General features: G+C 41.8%; 1 protein-coding gene across 1 annotated transcript in view; it reads left to right on the top strand.

Annotated features, from left to right (window-relative positions):
* Window positions 1-3,010: 3,010 nt before the first annotated feature.
* Window positions 3,011-21,457, top strand: part of DNMT1 (DNA methyltransferase 1) — a 60,215-nt gene continuing 41,768 nt past the window's right edge. The window contains exons 1-8 of the mRNA XM_087710948.1: window positions 3,011-3,123; window positions 10,314-10,356; window positions 11,030-11,137; window positions 13,121-13,397; window positions 14,431-14,503; window positions 16,582-16,684; window positions 18,437-18,477; window positions 20,207-20,258. Coding sequence (XP_087567074.1) covers window positions 3,077-3,123; window positions 10,314-10,356; window positions 11,030-11,137; window positions 13,121-13,397; window positions 14,431-14,503; window positions 16,582-16,684; window positions 18,437-18,477; window positions 20,207-20,258 — 744 coding nt within the window. The 5' untranslated portion in view covers window positions 3,011-3,076. The remainder of the gene's footprint in view (window positions 3,124-10,313; window positions 10,357-11,029; window positions 11,138-13,120; window positions 13,398-14,430; window positions 14,504-16,581; window positions 16,685-18,436; window positions 18,478-20,206; window positions 20,259-21,457) is intronic.

Below are 21,457 nucleotides of genomic sequence, written 5' to 3'. Positions count from 1 at the left end.
CCAAAAATTATCTTGGTTCATGTGAATTTACATCATTAAGATCATTAAGATCTTAGGGAGGTTCTCTTCAGTTAGCTTTAGTAGCAATCTGAGAATGAAAAAGAAACATGCAGAAGATGGAAAAGAAGGACAACCCACCAAGGAAGAAGATATACAAGTAACTTAAAGATTGGAAAGAATATCAGAAAAGGGAAGGCTATACAGGTTTCATAATAAGGGGTTTAAGTTGCAGGAACAGTTGCCTTAAACACCCTAAAAAAGTCCCCAAACTAGAAATATTTTGACAGTGAAACTGAAATAGCCAGCTCCCTTTCACTGGAGTTGTACAAGTGAAGACTAGACCACCATTTATCTGCATGCTTGAGTTTGGATTCCAGAATGGAACAGGAGGTTGGACTCAGTGGCCTAGTGATCCTTTTCAATGCTTTCTTGTGCTGCTCCATCTGATCAGAGTTAACCCATCCCATATAAACAAACAATTGCTAGTTTAGCATCTTCGGATTAAGTTACTTTTGTTACTTGATCCTTTGTAGGCCATGGAGGTTGGTGGGTAGAGAAATGCTCTTCACATTGAGCACTTGAGTTCTTTTGCCTACGCAATTAGTCTTCAGTTTTGCCTATGGTGACCCTGCTTTTCCTCTGCCAGATGCCACATAAATGGAAGGGTGGGAGAGATACAAAGAGAGGCCTAAAGAAAAATGTAATTGCTGGCAGACCCAGGAAAGCCTTCCGCTCTTCTGTCTTGGGATGACTTGTAAAAGTCAAAATTGCTGTTTGGATTGTATGAAACACTAACTGGGAGCTCATGCCTTGGCAAAGAACAAATTCAGAATGGTGAATTCCGGTCTCACTGCTGATCCAAGGCAGTATCAAATTTTGGGTGCTCTCTGATCTTGGTTTTTCTTTGCACACATTTAATTACCTGATTAGGTAATATCATCAATGCTAGTGAGTGTAGGGTTTGCTCCGTTTATATATAGAAGCTTGGCCTGCCAGTGTGGGCGGTGTGACTGTTGCTTTGGTAGCTCCTTGATTAGGATTGTCTGCTTGACTCTTTGTCTACATGGTAGTTTCTTGATTAGGGTATTGTTTTCTGCCTGGTAGTTTGTCTGGTATTAATCCCTGCTTATCTGGATGTTGGATGCTGGAGAGGATGTGTTCTTATCTTTTGTTTCCTTCTTAGCTTTTATTATCTCTTTTGAATGTTGCATAAGTATAGCTAATCTCTATGTAACTGTTAATGGCTGATTTGTCTGAGTGCCAAATTTTTAGGAATTCCCTAGTATTTAGCTTTGTCTTAGAGGCTGATAAGTTCCCTAGCTGAAACTATGGTTAAGTCTGTCCATGTCTTGTGAAATTTTTATCCTGTCTTCTGACTGCTAGTTGATGTTCATGGATGCATTCAGCTAGTCCTCTGCCTCTCTATCCTACCTAGTGGCTGTTATAGTTCTTAAACTATATGTTGTAAATGGATCACTTTTTTTCTTCTTGAGCTGCTGGGTCTTATGGTTTATTTAAGACTAGTGCTGATAACCTGCTGTTGCCCTGATATTTATTTATAGGGGGGAAATGTCCGGACTAAATGTTCTAATGTTGGATTTTCCCCCTTACCAGAGGGAGCCCCCTTGTGGAGTACAGTGAATCCGTTACCATGGCAACTCCACTGGCTGTACAGTAGAATCCATTTTACGCCAGTATAGTAGAAGCCATTTTAAGGAACAATAGACTGTATCGTAACAGAACACACACGCCGAGGGGTGTTAGAGATGTCTTTCCACCCACAGTATATGTTTCCAGAGATAAGTCATCTGTGTACCAAGATTGGTTGAAATTGCTCGAGGTGTTCGAGTTATGCTGGAACACACACAGAGACAGAGCGCATATATATTCATTCATTCATTCTGAAGGACTTTAGTTGGTTTGTGTGCTATGATGGATTGTTTCTTTCATAATGGAGCACTTGGTTAGCGTGGGTCATTTTTCAATAGCATTTCTCATCTGCTGCCATTTCCTCTACCGATGAGGATATCCATTAAGAGTAGTGTTGTGTTGTCTTTACTTGTGAATTTTATCCCTTTAAAAATGTTGATTGTTCCCTGTGTTTTCTCTAGCTGTTCCTTTTTTATTATGACAAAGATGTCGGATCCATGCGTTTGGTTCTATGCACGGGAATAGTATGATTTCCGGACATTGCATTAGTCTCCGATATGAGTTCCAAGAGCGGTGATCCCAATGAGTTGTTCCTCTTGATTTGTTGGCATATTTTGTCTATCACACTGAAAATAGTGAGGCAAAGATGAGGTCCATAATTCAGGGTATTTTTTTTTTAATCTAGTAATGAAATATCTGCAAATAAATAACCAAGCTAAGAGAGCACCAAAAAAACCCGACAGTTCAGCTCTGAGGTACAGATGCTCTCTTTTATTAGTCAAATGTAGCCCAAATATATATTAAGAATATTAGCACAACGTGAATCACTGAGCCCCAAATAGCTCTTTTCTCGTCAGGAAAAACGCGAATGATCCGAATGTTTGGAACATGTTTGGAATATCCAAATACTGTGGGAAGAAGCTGCGTACGTTATTTGAATTTCCCAGGCGGTGAGGGGAAGCAGAGAAAGCGCCGAACTGAACTGAGGCAGCGAAATTCCCTATGCTATTATTATTATTATTGTTGTTGTTAGCTAAAATCGGGGACGGCATGGTTGGGGGGGAGCCGAAATGTTATTCAACCCCGCGCCCTGCAAGCCTGACTCTCCCTCAGCAGCGCCCAAAAAACTAGAAAAGGCGAAAATAACGAGCGAAGCTCCCGCGCGCGCGCGCGCTCGCCCGTCCCCCCACCCCCTCATCTCACACACACCCCCACCACAAACCGCCGTTTGGTTTCTCCCTCTCCCTGAATGGAGGCTTCATAAGTTCCGCCCTTTCCTCCCCTCCCTCCCTCCCTCCTACTTCTTACCCTCCCCCCCCGCCCGCTTTGCAGGATGGTCTATCCCGAAGCCGCTCCGCCCCCTCCCTCCCCGGTGCGCGCCAAATCGGCTCCCGTCGGATCCTCGCCTGCTGCCCTGCCGGTCCCGATGCCCGCCCAGGCCGCTCCGCTGACCCCGGAGGAGCTGCGCAGGCGGTGAGTCCGTGCCGGCGCTACGAGGGGGTGGGGGGCTCGGCGCGGCGGATCCCCGGCCGAAGGTTATCCGCTTCCCCCCCCCCACTCCCGTCCTGAGGGCACGTTGACCTTACAGCCCCCCCCTGCGGTGTCCGGGGCTGCTCTTCGGCCACCCCGCTAAATCTGAGGGCGGGGAGCGCGGTTACCCCCCCTCCTCATAGTCCCTGTAGCGCCCCCCCCCCAACCTCCGGTTTCGGGACCAGGCGAGCGGGACCCCCCTCGTGCTTCCCACCCCTCTTCCTGTTTGATGGGGAAGCCGCTTCCAAACTGACAATCCCGGGGCTTTTCGATATTGGCGCTTCCTTCCCCCCCCCCCCCCAAACGTGTCCCTGCGGCCGTTTGGGGTTGCGCAGGGAGAAGGAAAAAAGTTCCCGCAAAAGGGGGGGGGGAGAGGTGCGACAAGGAGAGCAAGGAACTCTATGGAGAGAAGTTAAAGGAAAGGGGCTAGGTCTCCCCCCCCCTGCCCCTCCCCTTCCCCAAACTCCCCCTCCCCAAACTCCCCCCCCACTTTTAATAGCCTGCAGTGGATTTCTTGAGTCACTTGGGGGGAGAAGGGGGGCAGACTAGGAGGAAAGCATTTTTCTGGTTCCCCTAGTTTGTAAAAAAAACCAGATATATCCTTAATGGGGGAGTTTCCCCACTTTTTTTGGGGGGGGGAGAGATGACCAGGAGTGCAAGGCCTTTGAAATTCTTTACATAATACTGTATGCTTCCCCCCCCCCCAACTTGGAGGGAGAAGATATTTACTTGGATGTTTCTGGTTCATAGGATTGTTTGGCCACTGCGTTACTTTCCCGCTCCCTCCCCCCCTCCCCACTTGTCAAGTAACAAAAGTTAATCCAATTAGGTTAATTCCTAAAAATCAATTCAGATAATTATCTTATCTGGTTTTTAGATTTCCCCCCCCCCCCCTCCAGGCTTGGGATCTCTTGCATAGAAATTGCAGCTCTCTAACAGCAACTATTAAAAAAGAAAGAAAAGAGGAATCGGAAGTGGGGGGGGGATTGTTAATCTTTACTCAAAACATTCAAAGGTGCCAGCTTCTTTTTGAGTTGGGGGTGGGTGGGGGGGAGTGTAAGGAATATGAATCGCTGCATCAGACGTGAATTAGCCACTGGATATCTCACAAGGACACGGGCCTCATCTTCCTTTTTTTTTTTCTCTCCTTATGCCACCCATTGCCATCTGGGACAGGAAGTGAAAACGCGTTTCTTTTCCAGTTGAAAGCGCAACTTGGCGGGAACATTTGTTTGTGTTTAGGGCAAGGATCAACGCAGGCGCACACACGCAGTTCAGGAAGCATTGGTTAACATGCCCTGACTTCTGCATAAAAATAAAGGGGGGGGTGCTGAAATGGGTTGGGTTGTTGGCAGTCATGAGTCTGCAGGATGAGGAGGTGGCTTTCTGCTCGTTGGCACTTCCAGCAGCGTGCTGCATTTCAAAGGAACCCGGCTCTTTCTGAAGGAGGTGGGTTTTTGTTGTTTTTTGTTGGATCTCTTTCCCTGGGCAGAATTATTAATTGACAATTGCTCCAAATAATCATTGCTGTGCACATTTATCAACGTTGGCTCAAAACAAGTTATCTTTTTCCAAGTCATTTCAGCTTCCTCGCTTTCACTGGAATGGATAGCTCTCCTCCAACCAGAGAAACGTGGGAAAAACACTCTTCCTAATTCGTAATTTAATAAATTTATATGCTGCCCAATCCCATAGGACTCCGGGCGGCTTACACATACAAGAGTAAAATAAAGTAAAATATAGGGGGAAAAACAAAAACAGATTTAAAATAATACATCATGCACTCAAACCTAGATGGGGGCTGGACCTCATTCAAGGGTCAACAGCCCCCAGGCCTGCCGGAACAGCCAGGTTTTAGTGGCTTTTCGGAAGGCCGAGAGGGTGGGAAGGGTCCGGATCTCTGCGGGCAGATCGTTCCACAAGGCTTCCTCTCTTTCTCCAACCCAGCCTCCTCACTCCACTGGTGATGGACATGTCAGTTTTTTTGTACTATGGGAAAGCATTTGAATTTTACCATTCATCAGCTTTAGGTTTTAAATTCTATAAGCCCCCTTAAGGTTGATAGAAAATAGATGATATGTACAACTTTTTTTTTTCTCGGCAGAAAAATAAATTTGGAGACAGAATAAATGTTGGTCTCTCATGCTTCTTTAATTTAGAGCCAAGGTGGCGCAGTGGTTAAAATGCAGCACTGCAGGCTACTGCTAGATCAGCAGGTCAGCGGTTCAAATCTCACCGGCTCAGGGTTGACTCAGCCTTCCATCCTTCCGAGGTGGGTAAAATGAGGACCCAGATTGTTGGGGGCAATATGCTGACTCTCTGTAAACCGCTTAGAGAGGCCTGAAAGGCCTATGAAGCGGTATATAAGTCTACTGCTATTGCTATTGCTATTTAGTATCTGCTAAATCTTTGTGTTCTAGCTCTCGCATCTACTTTAGGTAGTTCTTCGGGCCTGCCTGCAAAATGGAGCCCAAAAATGGGTGCTTATTGGGAATGAGTTGACTTTTGTGTAACCATGGAGAGCTGGGAAGAAGGAAAGTGTTCCTTCTCTTTCTTTTTCAGCTTCTCATTAAATTGCCTGCAAGCTCCTGTGCTCCCTTTAAGGGTATCATATGTAAGCCTTCCTTACTATAACTGTTGTGAGCAAGCACGTTAAGCTTATACCACCTGGTACATCTATTTGGGTATCTCCTTCTGAGAGAGTTTGTGTTGCTGTTGTCTGGAGTCAGCAATGGGTGGGAACTTGCTTACCTGCCCTTCAGACAGAACTTAAGCACTGGGATTTTTCTCAATTCATTTATTCTCTTGCCCCAATTTTCATGACAGTTGTATGTATTGCAGGATTGGTAATGAAATCCCATCTTGAGTTAACATATCTAGCTGAATAAAATTCTTTCGCTTCTTTCTAATTTCTATTATGGAACTGTCACCTTTGGTTTTGACGCGGTTATTTATGTGGTCATAAGAGAAACTTGTAACAGCAAAGTTCTTTAAAAAATTTCCTTGTATCTTGGGGTGCTCACTTCCCCTGTCTTGTATTGACAGTGGGGAGCAATGAGTCCACCATAGAGAAATACAGCCACACAGTAAAACTTTGAACAGCTTTGGTTGAATGTTTTAAAATGAAACCTCAGCTACTTTGCTTTGGCAAGAAATTTACAAATTGCATGATTAACCAAGAAGCAATGTGAGGCTGAAGGTTTTGTGTTACTCTGGCGGGTCAATGGTCCAGAAGGTTTGTTTTCATTTAAAAATATTTTTTGCAAATCTGGAGAAACAGAAAAGTCAGAAAGAAACTTAAGTTTATTTTTTTTATTTTTTTTTTACAATTGCTGCAGTAATTGTTTGTGGCATATTGATTTTGTATTTGTATTTGGTTTATTTGTATGCCGCCCTTCTCCAGGAGGGACTCAGGGCAGCGAACAACTCAGAATGTAGAATGAAAAGGATTCATTTCTGAGAATTATTTAAATAACTTATTTTAACAATGGAGGGATGGTTCAAGGTTTGCCTTCATTATTTTATTTTTTTATAAAGTTCTGCTGACTGACCCTAAACAAATCTTATATTCAGGCTACAACAGTAAAGTAGAGCTTAATTTGGAGTGATCGTTTGTGCAGGTGATCAAGAACATAAACCAACTTTGCGGCAAGTTTAGCCATAGTGGCTGAAGATGAGAGGAAGAGCGTACACAGAGGGATAACTCCATATATTTTTTTTGCAGAAAAAATAAGACACCTGTTGCAATTTTAAAAGCTAGTTCTTTGGTAGTAGTAATAGTTTTAGTACTTGTGGAAACTCTTAGAACTATGGCCCAACTGTCAAAATGCATGAAGCTGAAATATTTTAATTACACATGAGATGAAGGTGGGGATGTTTTTACAAAGTAAAGCAGCATTATGAAGAATATGAATGAAAAGTTAAAAGGTAAACATGTTAATTGGAGTAAGTATGGCCCACTTTAAATGATGATGAATATTGTACTTAAAATGCTGTAATAATAACAGCTGACATCCTTCTTTGATGACCTAGTCTGTATTAGTTCTAGGACATGGTGTTAAATGTGGAAATTCTAACCTGAAACATATCTGGATTCTCCAGAGATATTTTTCTCCATCAGGGCAGTAGGCAAAGAGACCCAATGATGCTCAGAGAAACTCAGTTTTTGAATGAAGAGGTCTTTGTAAAAGAGCAGTATAGCCATATAGCTTGCTAAATTATATAATTGGAATATAAATTAGTACTTGCAGAATATACACGGATATTCCCTGGTATGCCTCCACAGAAAAACGTTTGCCTTCACTGGAGTAGTGGAAATATTTTGCTCTGGTATTGCTGTTGACGTTTTGGCCATGCTTCTGACCATCTTTACTCATGGGAGTAAATGAAATGTAATCCAAAGAGGGTCTTAACACTGTTGTCTCATGGGCACCAATCTCTTGTACGGCTACACAGTTGAATGATAAGATCCAGGAGAAAATATTAATATATTCTTCAATAACTGTTTACCTTTACTAGAAGGAATACCACTGTTTTGTTTTGAAAGAAGATAGGAAATCTTTGGCTCAGAATCTACCCATAATTTCTTTTTACCTGTTTACATGTCATTGTCTCTGGGGCAGTGTGCTCACTCTGAACTGTGAAGTCACTGGACAAAGAGTCCTTTGAGCCAGAAGAAAACTCTCTTCCCATGATACCCATATCTTGTGTTCTGTTTCTCATACTTCTAACTTATAAATACAGCTGTAGGTGAAAGCAGATAGAAAGCTAGGCATTCAGTTTGTCCTGTTTTACTATATTAGTAATCTAGTGGTGGCTCAGTAGCTAAGACACTGAGCTTGTTGATCAGAAAGACCAGCGGTTCGAATCCCTAGCACCACGTAGTGGAGTGAGCTCCCATTACTTGTCCCAGCTTCCGCCAACCTAGCAGTTTGAAAGCACGTAAAAAATGCAAGTAGAAAAATAGGGATCACCTTTGATGTGAAGGTAACAGCATTCCGTGTGCTTTTGGCATTTAGTCATGCCAGCCACATGACCACGGGGACATCTTCGGACCGCGCTGGCTCTTTGGCTTTGAAACAGATGAGCACCGCCCCCTAGAGTCGGGAATGACTAGCACATATGTGCGAGGGGAACCTTTACCTTTAATCTAGTGAAATGGTTATTTTAACTGGTGCTGCAATAAAGAAGGGATCAAAGGAAGTCAGGTAATTACACAAATTCAGTATTTCCTGTAAAAAAAAAGGTTGAAGCCCTAAGGCACGTTTTTCAGTCTATGAATAGATTTTGTGTTTGCGTGTGGAAATCATTACCTGGGCTTTTAATCGCTACCTCTGCCTTTATGTTGGCAGCTATAGATTTCAATCTGAAGTATGAGATGAGGCTTTGGGCTCCATTTCTATACCTCCACTGCATAGAAATTAAGAGAACTATTCTTGGTTGTGGAATTACTGTTGTCAATTTGGAAGCCTCCTCCAAGAAAAAGGGATGAATTGAATATTTCCCTCTATAAATTGAACTTTAATACCATCTTATTTTAGAGAGATATATTAACTGATGTAGATTTTTTTCCCCTCCTTTAATTTTGATTACTCCTATTGGAATGTTAAACTAGCTTTCCCCAATATGGGGGCCTCTAGATAAATTGGATTGCAGCCTCTTTCAAGCCCTTTGATTGCTTGAGGGCATGGAGGGATTTGTAGCCCAAAAGATATCATCAAGTTTAGGAAAGATGGTTTAAATCAAGCTAGTTTTCCCTTTTTTGCCTTGCTTGGCCTTGGGTTAAGCAAGTTACTTTTATTACATTAGCATTTACTGCCAGTTCAACTGCTTTACTCATACTAAGACAATGTGAGCTAAGTGGTTTTTCCAGTCAGCCAGAGAAGGCCTATTACTTTTTGGCACAGGTATTTTCCTTTGGCCTAACCTGAGGGATTTGCAGGTGCTCTGGATAAAGGAAGTTGTGCACATGAATGTAAGGTGTGCCCATTAGAATCTGGTAGAAGCAATATCAGAGGAATAATGTTAACAAATCCTATTGGTTTGTGGGTTTCTTGGATGTCAGGTTGATCAGCCAGCCTATTCTCAATGCAAGAAGTGATTTTTGCCTGACTTTAAAACACAAATTTGAGTTTACTGTGTGTTTTTTTCCCCAAGTGGACAGTTCAAATATTTTAACGGGGAAAAGGAATATATGGATTCCTTGTTTCCCTAGAATGAAGAGTGGGTCACCTATCTTATAGCTGGACCTTTTATCCTTAGCTTATGCCTGACAGGTGGCTGCATACTTCGCATACCTTACACTAGACCTATTGATATATGAGGATTACATTCTCAATCACCAGTTTTAATTATGTCCAGTGCAAGTACTTGAGGTGGTTTATCTTCTAAAAGTGTGACAATTCTTTCCTCAACCAAAACATCATCTAGTTGAACTGCTTTTAGCAAGATGCCCAATCAAAATATGTTTAAATTATGCATGCAGGGATTAAAGTGTAACACAAATACTGTTCCTGACTATCAGATATTTCCATTGATCTTAGTGCTAATGACTTCAAGCTTCATTTACTTTAGAAGCTGCCCCCCATCTAAGCACAACATGACAAATATTGTTGCAGCCCTAAAGGATATTTTTAATATGGATCTTGGATTCTAACAGTGATCCAAAGGAAGCCTTAAGTTTTACATACTCTCTTGCTGTCCTTTCCAGGATGGAAAAGAAGTGCACTGATGGAATGCTAATATCGTCATTTAGTGAAGGATCTCCTTTGATTACCTACAACAGTCTGGTTCACATGCATTGTACTATGCCAAACTGAGGTTTAGCTGTTCATGGATTTGTGTTTTTATGTCTATCAAGCCAACGTATAATCTGCTCAACAAACCATACTTAAACCTGGGCTTAGCACAATATGACAGTGTCAGTGAGTCATTTCTGAATTTGTTCTAGTATATCTTACTGTGATTCATTCTGCGACAAAAGTCACAGAAAATCAAAGGGCTTGTGTATATCTAAATTGGTTGTCGATCCTCTAACTTGGCTTTCATTTCAGAGGTGAAATTTCCCTCCAAAACTCAAGAGGTCAAAACAAAACTAATTTGTGGTGTCTTTGTGTTTTGATTTGAAAAAACAGGCTGAAAGATCTCGAGAGGGATGAAGATGGCCTTGGTGAAAGAGTAAGTCACAAACTTCTCACTGCACCCTTCCCATGATGAATCGTGAAATTCAAGATTGAAGATTTAATGCATTTGTATGCCGCCCAATCCCGAAGGACTCCGGGCGGCTTACATAAAAACAGTTTTTAAAAAATACTAAAAAAATTTAAAATAAAGAGACAAAGCAAGTTAAAAGGACACAACATGCACTCAACTTTAGTGGGGCTGGAACTCAATCAAGGGTCAACAGCCCCAGGCCTGCCGGAATAGCCAGGTCTTAGTAGACTTTCGGAAGGCCAAGAGAGTGGGGAGGGTCCAGAACTCTGGGGGTAGATCGTTCCATAGGGCCGGGGCAGCTACAGAGAAGGCCCTCCCCCGAGGAGCCGCCAGACGACATTGTCTAGTCGACGGCACCCAGAGAAGGCCCATCCTGTGAGATCTTATCGGACGCTGGGAGGTATGTGGCAGGAGACGGTCTCGTAGATATCCAGGTCCTAAGCCATGTAGGGCTTTAAAGGTGATAACCAGCACCTTGAAGCGCGTTCAGAGACCGATAGGGAGCCAGTGCAGCTCGTGGAGGATAGGTGTAACATGGGTGTAAATATCATTCTGCTTCTACAGCTTGGGAAGCTTCTGCAGACCTGGGTTGCTACCTGTGGTACTCACCTACTCTTTCCCCCTTTCTGGCTTTTAGGAATGTGTTAAAGAAAAACTGAGCTTGATACATGGCTTCTTGCAAGTAGATGTTCAAAATCAGTTGAAAGATCTGGAGACTAAGTTGCGCAAAGAGGAACTTTCTGAGGTGGGTAATCAGGATAAACAGATTCATCCCATTGTGTTCAACCGTTGTTTGTTTTGCCTGCCTTACAATTAATGTTCAGAATGCTAACCGTGATTTCAGGATGAGTTGGATACACAGTGGCTGCAAGTCTAATTTTGTTCCTCAAGTTTTTGTTGCATATCTCAACTTGCACGCCTGATCAAGGCACACTGCTAGAGAAAACAAATTATTTTGCTTTGTGATTTAAGCATAACTGAAAATGTATCATATATACCATCTATAATCTAAAGCAGTGGTTCCCAAACTTGGCAACTTTAAGACTTGTGGATTTCAACTCCCAGAATTCTCCAGCCAGCAGAGCTCTGCTGGCTGGAGAATTCTGGGAGTTGAAGTCCACAAGTCTTAAAGTTGCCAAGTTTGGGAACCACTGATCTAAAGGAAGAAAGACATGACCCGAGAATTGCTGTCAATCTATGTAGACATTTTCAAAGTAAATCTGGAAATCAAAATACAGACTTATGCTGCTAATCCATGTATAAGGAGCCCTGTTATAGAAACCTGATCATTCACAACCCCCAGAGCCTCAGTTTTAAAAGAGACTGTTTTTGAGCATCTTAAATTTGCTGGTATTGCTGCATATCTATAAAGTCTCAGTTTACTTCTGAGCATTTCTTTCTGCTCTTTTAGTTGGAAGAACTTCCAAACATGGCATTCTGTTGGCGCGCTTCTGCGCTCATTCATCGGCGTGATTTAGAACTCACAGTTTTGTCACCGCAGTTTCATCGGGCGCGCTTTTGTCGAGAGCGCATTTGCCAGGGAATCGGTTTATTTATCTTAAGTAGTTAGCCTATTTGTGGAATATCAAAGTAAAGATGTCTTTCACAATCTTCACACACAAAGACTGACACCCGATGTTCTTTCTACGTGTGGTGGAGTAAACAAACATGCATATTATCGGCATAGTGAGAACCTGCTCATAAATTTCCTAAACCAATACTTTTATTTGCTAACCCGGTTACCACGTTTGCAGTGGCAAAGTTCTGTGCTGCTGCAATGTCCATAAGAAAAAAATTGGCTACAGAAGTATAGTACCATCTTGTACCAATTATCTGGACATACCTTTAACAATCTTTGGACCATTATGTTATTATCCACTTTTAGTGTCAATACTTTTTAATTATATTTTAATGTTAGTATTTTTTAATATAGTGTAAAAACTAACTTGTATTGCTGGTCTTTGACCGTAATAAAGATTATATATATATTTGCTATTGGCAAACTAACTATTTCCATGAGTCACAGAAATGACTAGCCTTACTTCTTTTTTTGAGTGGAAATATGAACATTCCAGTGGTGGGTTTCAAAAATTGTTCAAACCTACTCTGTGGGTGTGTCCTCCTTTGTGGGAGTGGCTTGGTGCCCATGTGACTGGATGGGAGTGGCTTGCCGCCCATGTGACCGAATATGAAGATGCCAACGACACTTGTCAGAACCACCTTAAATTACCTCACACACAGCACTGGCCTGCATAAGAATATGGTGTAAACATGTTTTTTAAAAGGCATCTTTGGTTTGTGTTAAAACAACTTCAACACACGCAATGTTCTGATTGCACCACAAACGCAGTAGTCATCCTTACCTTTCACAGAGGCACTGAGTTTTATAAATAGGAGCATGATAGTGTAGAATAATCATATCCAAGGACCAGTGGTGGGTTTCAAAAAAGTTTGGAACCTCTTCTGTAGATGTGGCCTGCTTTCCGGGTCCACTGGTGGAACCTCTTCTAACCGGTTCGGTGGATTTGATGAACCGGTTCTACCGAATAGGTGCGAACTGGTAGGAACCCACCTCTGGAACATTCATAACCTAAGGGTTGAAACCTATAGAATTAAAATGGATTATGCTTAAGAGATGATCCTGGTAAGCTAGGAGGCAGCGTCTCATGGAATCACACCCTGATCTATAAACATGTTCAACCTGCTACTCTTTCCCTTCTTACCACAGGAACTCTACCTGGCCAAAGTCAAAGTCCTCCTCCATAGAGAACTCTCTTTAGAAAATGGAGACAACTTGTCATTTGGCCAGAAGCTCAATGGATGCTCAGAAAATGGTGGCTATGGCAGTGATGAAGACCCCGAGAGAGTGGAGAACAAGGGGAAGGAGGAAAGCAACATGGAAGTTGAAGAGGCTGCCTCCTCTTCCTCTTCAACACCGTTATCTTCACCATTTGTTCCAAAAGCTCGGAGAGGCAGGAAGAGCAAGTCCAATAGTGAGAACAGAAGTAAGATATGTGTTATCTACTTAACAGACATTTGCCTGGGGGAGAGAGGGTGGGTCAGTTGTAAATTTGGGCCTTAAAGGGATACCCTCCCAAATTATCTCTAAACAAGAAAGCTTAGCATTTAATACAAATTTGGTTGTTTCCCCCTCTCACACTAGGTCTCAGCTGGCCAACACAATGTTGTGTGAATAAATGGGCTAGTAAGCAACCTTACAGTTGGGTCTTTGAACATAGTTACCAAGCTCAGAACCATTTATATTAAACAAATTGAATGCATTGAAATAGTATATGAGAGCCGAGGAGGCACAGTGGGTAGAGTGCAGTACTGCAGGCCACTTCAGCTGACTGCTATCTGCAGTTCGGCGGTTCAAATCTCACCGGCTCAGGGTTGACTCAGCCTTCCATCCTTCCGAGGTGGGTAAAATGAGGACCCGGATTGTTGTTGGGGGCAATATGCTGACTCTGTAAACCGTTTAGAGAGGGCTGAAAGCCCTATGAAGCGGTATATAAGTCTAACTGCTATTGCTATATGATCATGTTACCATGTTTTGGAGGACTTTTGTCCTGTATTTTTTCTTTGTTTTTACTATCTGGAAATTATGTACTTTTATGGAAGCTTCTGTTTAATTTTAGCATAATTTTACTGCAATTTTCTTAGGTTTCCCTAAGAAGACTTTGTTTTGAAAGGGAATAAACATTTAAATTAATTGAAACACAATAAACATTTAATAATAAATAAGAATCTAAGAGGGGAGGTAGGCAAACATCTCCCATAACAACAAAATTGCTCCTTTTGTGCACCAGTGATCTCTAGATTTTTGCATTCCTTCACATATACATAGCACATAAACTCCTACCGCAGCCTAAACCACCACCACCCCTGCAATATTGCAGTAGACAACCTTCTTATTAGAACGTAATGCATGGAGTTTAGAAGTGTTCCTTTAAATCAGGAGTGCGTAGCCCTCATTAAGCACTTTTAAAACGACAGCCATAATATCTGCCTGGCAACATTTTTAAAATGAATTTGCAGGAACCTCAATTAGCTCCAGAATCACCCGAAGTTCTGGCAAGCAACCAACCATAACGGCTCTGTTTTCCAAAGGGTGAGTAAGTTATGTGAAATCCAGGTATTTTTCTACTTTCATCTGTTTGTGCCTCTTACTCTTATTATTACTGTAATGCGCTCTACATGGGGCTGCCCCTGAAGAGTGTTCGAAGACTGCTGTTGGTCCAGAATGCAGCCGCGCAAGCGATAATGGGTGTACCTAGATACACCCATGTTACACCTATCCTCCACGAGCTGCACTGGCTTCCCATTGGTCTCCAGACACGCTTCAAGGTGCTAGTCGTTACTTTTAAAGCCTTACATGGTATCAGACCTGGCTACCTGAGAGACCGCCTCCTACCACTTACCTCCCAAAGACCGATTAGATCGCACAGATTGGGCCTCCTCCGGGTACCATCGGCGGGTCAATGTCGGCTGGCGACACACACACACACACACACACACCCGGGAGAGGGCCTTCTCTGTTGCTGCCCCGGCCCTATGGAATGATCTCCCCGTAGAGATCCGGACCCTCACTACTCTTCCGGCCTTCCGTAAAGCCACTAAGACCTGGCTGTTCCGGCAGGCCTGGGATGTTGATCAGCATCCAGCCCCATTTTAAGTGTATGTATGTTGTGTAATTTTAAAATGATTATGTCTCTATTTTTAATTTTTTAATTTTTAATTCCCTTGTTGTCTGTAAGCCACCCAGAATCCCCTGGGAGTGGGCGGCATACAAATACCAATAAACTTCAAACTCTTCTGATTCTTTATTGACACCCATAAGTTCCTTTCATATTTTTTTTCTTTGCTCCAATTGTGACATGACTACCTGCATTGAAATGCTTAATGTCAAAGAGCAGGCAGTGATAAATACTGAGATATATTTCCAAAGAGGAATAAAACAGTAGACTGTCCTGGGGCAAAGAGTTAGGAGTCATCTTGCTGGTTCATAATCCGAGATTTCGGTAACAATATTAAGCAGTCCTGATTTAACAGTCGCGATTGGGACTGGCAACGCCGTTGCTAATGAACAATCATGTGACTCTGACTATGCTTACAGTTTTACTTCAGATTTCCTTTTCCCCATTTCTTTGGAATGTTAACCCTGGCACCAGGATAATTAGCAAGAAGGGAATTAATGTTTTTATTTAAGTTCATTGGAGAGGAAGGGATTACAAGAGAGTAAGCAGGCACACAATGGGGAATATACATTGAAAGGATGCATATGCTGGCTGTCTGCCTCGCGCTCACGGCCTTGAGCATGCTAGGCAAATAGCTGGCACTAGCACATTCCTTTCAATGTACATTCCCCATTGTCTGCCTGCTTATTCGTAATCACTTCTTCTCCAATCTCTCCATTTTTGTGAGGTGGGGGGTGGGATGAAAAACTAGTTCAGGCACCAGACAAAATGTACTGGCTGTAATGGTGAACAGGTGATGAGACATGTTGCAAAGTTTGTAAACGAATGTCTTGATTGCAAAGTTATTTTTTCAGCACTATTGTAACTTTAGTCACTGCATGGAACAGTTTTTTTAGGGAAGTCCTCCTGTAGATAATCTGTTCCAAGTACAGTACAATTCTGATTGAAGGCAGGTTTTGTTATGGTATCAAGAACATATTATTACAGATAATATATTAGACCCATACAGGGAGCCAAAGTACAGCATAGAGCCAAGGTGGCGCAGTGGTTAGAGTGCAGTACTGCAGGCCACTTCAGCTGACTGCTATCTGCAGTTCGGCGGTTCAAATCTCACCGGCTCAAGGTTGACTCAGCCTTCCATCCTTCCGAGGTGGGTGAAATGAGGACCCAGACTGTGGGGGCGATATGCTGACTCTGTAAACCGCTTAGAGAGGGCTGAAAGCCCTATGAAGCGGTATATAAGTCTAACTGCTATTGCTATAGCATGCTTTTAGCTATACATTACACTCAGCCGTAAAGAGCCTGAGCCTGATTTTTTTTAGAAAAAGGACTGGTTTGGGGAGAATGCAGCAAAGAAGTTGGGAGAAGGATGGGAACGGATCTCATTTCCCTTAGCTTTGTTTTTCTCTTATTAATATATACCGTACTATGAACAGCAGCTCCTTTGATTAATTTATATTTCATGGGTCCGTTTTATGGTTAATCAAAATAGATCCAATAAACGCAAATCAGATGAGGTGAATGGAGAGCTAAAACAAGAAAATAACGCAGAAAACGAGGAGGAAGAAGAGGAGGAGGAACTGCCAGGAGAAAAGGTATGCTTGCAACTTGGTTTTCTCCTATATGGCATGGGCTGGCTAGAACTTTCAACTTAACCCAGTGGTTCCCAAACTTGGCAACTTTAAGACTTGTGGACTTCAACTCCCAGAATCCTCCAGCCAGCTCTTCTGGCTGGAGAACTCTGGGAGTTGAAGTCCACAAGTCTTTTTTTTTTTTTTTTAAGTTCAAAAGTTTTATTTCTTTTAAAACAAACATTTCATCATTCCTCAATCAGTAAGACATCGAAGTACAATTTTTTGTATGTCAAAATAGTTCTAGTTTACCACCAAATTCTTGTCTAGCCTAATGTATACCCCTCCCTCCCTCCCTCCACCCTCCCCCCCAACCCCCCCTCCTCCCCCCCCCCCCGGACTTCCCAGAACCCGTACACGGTATGGATTTTTAACAAACACGGTCTAAAATCTATTGAGAAAAAAGAAATAAATTAATGACATCTCTACATTGATCTTAGCTTCTTCTTGCTGAGCTAACTTTAAACAATTTAAATCATTTCTGATCTTAAGCATAGGCTAACTGGAATTTCTTGGTCCCGTATTTATTTTGTATATAGTCAATCCATTTTTTCCAGTCTCGTTTATATCTCTCATTTGAGTGATCTTTAAGATATGCCGATATTTTAGCCATCTCGGCTAAGTTTGTAACTTTCAATGTCCATTCTTGAGTTGTAGGCAAGTCTTCCTTCTTCCAGTATTGCGCCACCAACAGTCTTGCTGCCGTTATTAGGTGCAGAATCAAGTTAGTCTCTACCACTGTAAAGTCAGTACATATACCTAGTAAGAATAACTGAGGAGTAAACTTTATCCTTCTTTTAAAAATATTTTGCATAATCCGCCATATTTTTATCCACAAGTCCACAAGTCTTAAAGTTGCCAAGTTTGGGAACCACTGACTTAACCCATCTGACAGTTGAGAAGGCTTATGAAATTCTTTGAAAGTTTAGTTTTCCCGTGCCTCCCCTTCCCCCTAAAAGCACCTGAATACCTCACTGTGAAATATATATCACCCAGGACAAATTAATTTTGGATTGAATATTAACAGAGTTACCCTTTTGTGAGGAAGATTTTTATTGATGCTAATTAGATCTAGCTTCGGCATGCGATTACAGGTAGTCTCAACTTACAACCATAATTGAGCCAAGAATTCCAATCGTACGTTATTGCAGTTGTTAAGTCAGTGTTTCTCAACCTTGGCAACTTGAAGATGTCCGGACTTCAACTCCCAGAATTCCCCAGCCAGCATTTGCTGGCTGGGGAATTCTGGGAGTTGAAGTCCGGACATCTTCAAGTTGCCAAGGTTGAGAAACACTGTGTTAAGTAGATGATCATGTCAACATGCCCAATTTTACAAGCTTCTTGGCGGTGGTCATCAAGTGAACATGGCAGTCATTAAGCAAATGTGGTCGTTAAGTGAAACCTTTTATCCAACGGCCAGTTTTTTTGCTGGAAACCGGAAGTAAATGTCAGAAACCAGCAAAAAAAACCATGATGATTGTGATCATGTGACATTGCAAATGGGTGAACTAATTGCCAAATGCCTAATATGCAGTGGCATGACCATGGGGGGGGAGGGGTTGTGTAGCTGCCATAACTTCAAAATTGGATCATAAGTAACTTTTGGAGAGACTCTGTCATAACTTCAAGTGGTTGCTAAGTGAGGACTACTTGTAATTTTAAAAGTATGTAAACTTTTTACCCTTTTTTTGTTTTGTTTTCCATTTCCCTCTCAAGGAACAAGATGAGAAAAGAATCAAAACCGAAGCCAAAGAAGTGTAAGTACTGTAAACTGGACACTTAAAATCTAAGGTACTTCCCTCTCCACGGCTTAGTAGCAGTTAACTAAAACAATGATCCCAAAGATGAATATGCTTGAAAGCAAGTTGCCTTTTTTATCGAGAGTGAATCATCAGGCAGAATTCAGTGTTAATTCAATGCAGCATCCATGGAAAAAGGGTCAGTGATAAATGGGGGGTCAGAGATTTCCGATTTTGTAAGGCAGGTAGCAATTCAAATATTGCTTGTTCTTCATTCTGTGGATTTCACTGTCTTGTGATCTCTAGGTTTATAAACCCACATTTCCTAGAATTGTTAGTCCTGTTAGAAAGGAATTATTGGCGTTTTAGGCCCAATCTCATTGAGATTCTTGATCACAAAGGCTGTCGCATTTTCTCTTTTTCATATCAAGATGCAAGAGATACATCCTTTTTCTTAGCAACATCAGAAGAGCCAACTCTAATCTTGCAGAACTTGCTGAAGTATGAAGGAGAGTTGGCTGCTCTGGTTTTGTAGCAGAGCCTTCTCCATTTGAATAGAGAGAGGGAAAAGAATAATAAAATCAGTTCTTAACATTTTTTTAAAAAAAAATTGGTAATCTTGACTGAGTAAAAGTGGCCCTTTAGTTATACTTTGGTGTTGTGATCCCCCCCCCTTCATACACCAAATATACTTCAAGGATTTATTAACACACAGACTAGACCTTGGCAGCAATCCAGCCTGCCAAGCTAGCCATGATAGCTTCTCCAGCTCTAGTAAATACGTTGATTCCTGCGAAAGTCATTCCTTTTATAGTCTTGAGAGGAGCCTAATTACCACCAGCTGAGTTCAATTATCTCCTGTAACTGTGTAACTGTTCTTTACGCCTATTAGCCCTCCATTGCCGGGCATCCAGGACCAACTCCCTTGTCTCCTCCCCACTGCTCCAATGCATGACGTCAGGATCACACTCCCTTGTCTCCTCCCCACTGCTCCAAGGCTCAAGCGCCTCCTGGTGGCCAACCAGCCTCTCTGTGCCCTGCTCGGAGTCGGAGCCCTGTCCAGGGTCCTCCACATCCTCCAGAGCCGGCTCATAGCGCCCCTCGCTGTCGGAGTCTGGTGGCAGCTCCAACGGCTCCTGCTGGGCCACAACACTTAGGTTCCATTGTTTATATTGATGTGACACTCCAGGAAGCTAGTTCAGAAAAGGAAATGGAGGGGGGATGGTAGAAAGCACGAGGGGAAAAAAGCATAGAGTTTACAAGGATGAAAGAAAAAGGAATGTTATGTTTCCATCAGAACAGAAATGGCTTCTTCCAAGTTTAATAAAAATTCAGCATTTGCCCAATACTTTATTATGCTTCTGCAGAGATTGAAAGTAATAATTATAAAACTGGAGCAGAACCACAGTCTCTTCTGTTTCCATAATAGTGGAAATTTACTATAATATAGCCAATTATATACATCCTTGGCAAACTTTGTTTTTAATGTGCTTATTTGTACAAAGAAATACTATGCAAGTGCATTTAAATTTATATTCCACCTTTATATTCCACCTAAATTTATATTCCACTAGAATATAGGATTCTAGTAAGCAATTTTGCAATAAAAGGCGCCACGGTAATCATAAATGTGCTACTGTTGGTTATTGGGATCCAAACACTTTACAAAATTATCAAATGTCTTAAACTTGTTATAATAGCCTGTAATATCCCTACTTCTGTCATTATGTATGTCCCTTCTCCCCAGGTCTGAGATAAAAGAAGAAGTAAATCAGATTAAAACTGTAACTCCTGTTAAAGTAAGTAGATACTTTGTTTGTGTGATTTTGTTTGTTTAATGAATAAAAAAACACCATCTTTACTATATTTGCTAAAATGAAGTGTTCAAAGTAATTTGGTGCAGATGAGCCCTTCCCTGTTGGGTGGCAAATCATATTGTGTATATGTACACAATTTGGCTGAGAAACATGTTTTAATTAGCTGTATCTGCTATTGTTTTGGTGAAAGCTAGTAAATATTACAATGGCCAAACATTCTAAACCACCCCATATACATAATAGATAACCTTTATGAGATAATGGTCCTCTCTAGCTACTGACAATTCAGGATCAGAGTTTTTGAATAAGACCAGAAGAAATGTAACAATCACCTGCATGGTTAAGTGGCTGCAGATAATCATGCTGCTGTTTGCTAATGGCTGTTTTATTGTGTGCTTAGCAATGTTCCTTTGTAAGTTACTGTGGAAATGTTTGGCATTACCTCCTGCCTGTCATGGGTAAACATTGAACTCTTTCCAACTTGAAGCCTTTTAACACCTGCAATCCTTCAGCCAACATGAACACGGTAGTGCATTATATCTGAAAAGCATCAATTTGAAAAAATCTGCAGTTAATTGAAACTAAACAATCACATAGGTTATAATGTGGTTTGTTTACATCAAGCAAAACCAGTGCATAAATTCAGCTGTGGTGCTTGTGTACTATAGAACGTGGCTTTAAAAAGCCATAGCTTTACATAATATATAAATCTAGTATCATACATCAAAATGTTATATAAATATAAATGTTCATAAATGAGGGACGAGGTGACTCAGTGGCTAAGACGCTGAGCTTGTTGATCAGGAAATTCAGTGGTTCGAATCCCTAGCGCTGCGTAACGGAGTGAGCTCCCATTACTTTTCCCAGCTTCTGCCAACCTAGCAGTTTGAAAACATGTAAAAATGCAAGTAGAAAAATTTAGGAACCACCTTTGGTGGGAAGGTAACAGCTTTCCATGCGCCTTCGGCGTTTAGTCATGTTAGCCACATGACCACGGAGACATCTTCAGATAGCGCTGGCTCTTCAGCTTTGAAACGGAGATGAGCACCGCCCCCTAGAGTAGGGAATGACTAGCACATATGTGCTAGGGGAACCTTTACCTTTTATGCTTTTAAATATTATTGCTCTTTGCTTGCATGAAGTAATGATTACATACTATTTGAAAATAGCATTATCTTATT

This window comes from Thamnophis sirtalis, unplaced genomic scaffold, assembly GCF_051295495.1.
Source record: "Thamnophis sirtalis isolate CommonGarterSnake01/CBP01778 unplaced genomic scaffold, rThaSir2_p1.2 scaffold_3, whole genome shotgun sequence".
Taxonomy (NCBI): Eukaryota; Metazoa; Chordata; class Lepidosauria; order Squamata; family Natricidae; genus Thamnophis; species Thamnophis sirtalis.
Note: the sequence above shows the minus strand (reverse complement) of the source record. Positions and strands in the feature narration are given on the sequence as shown.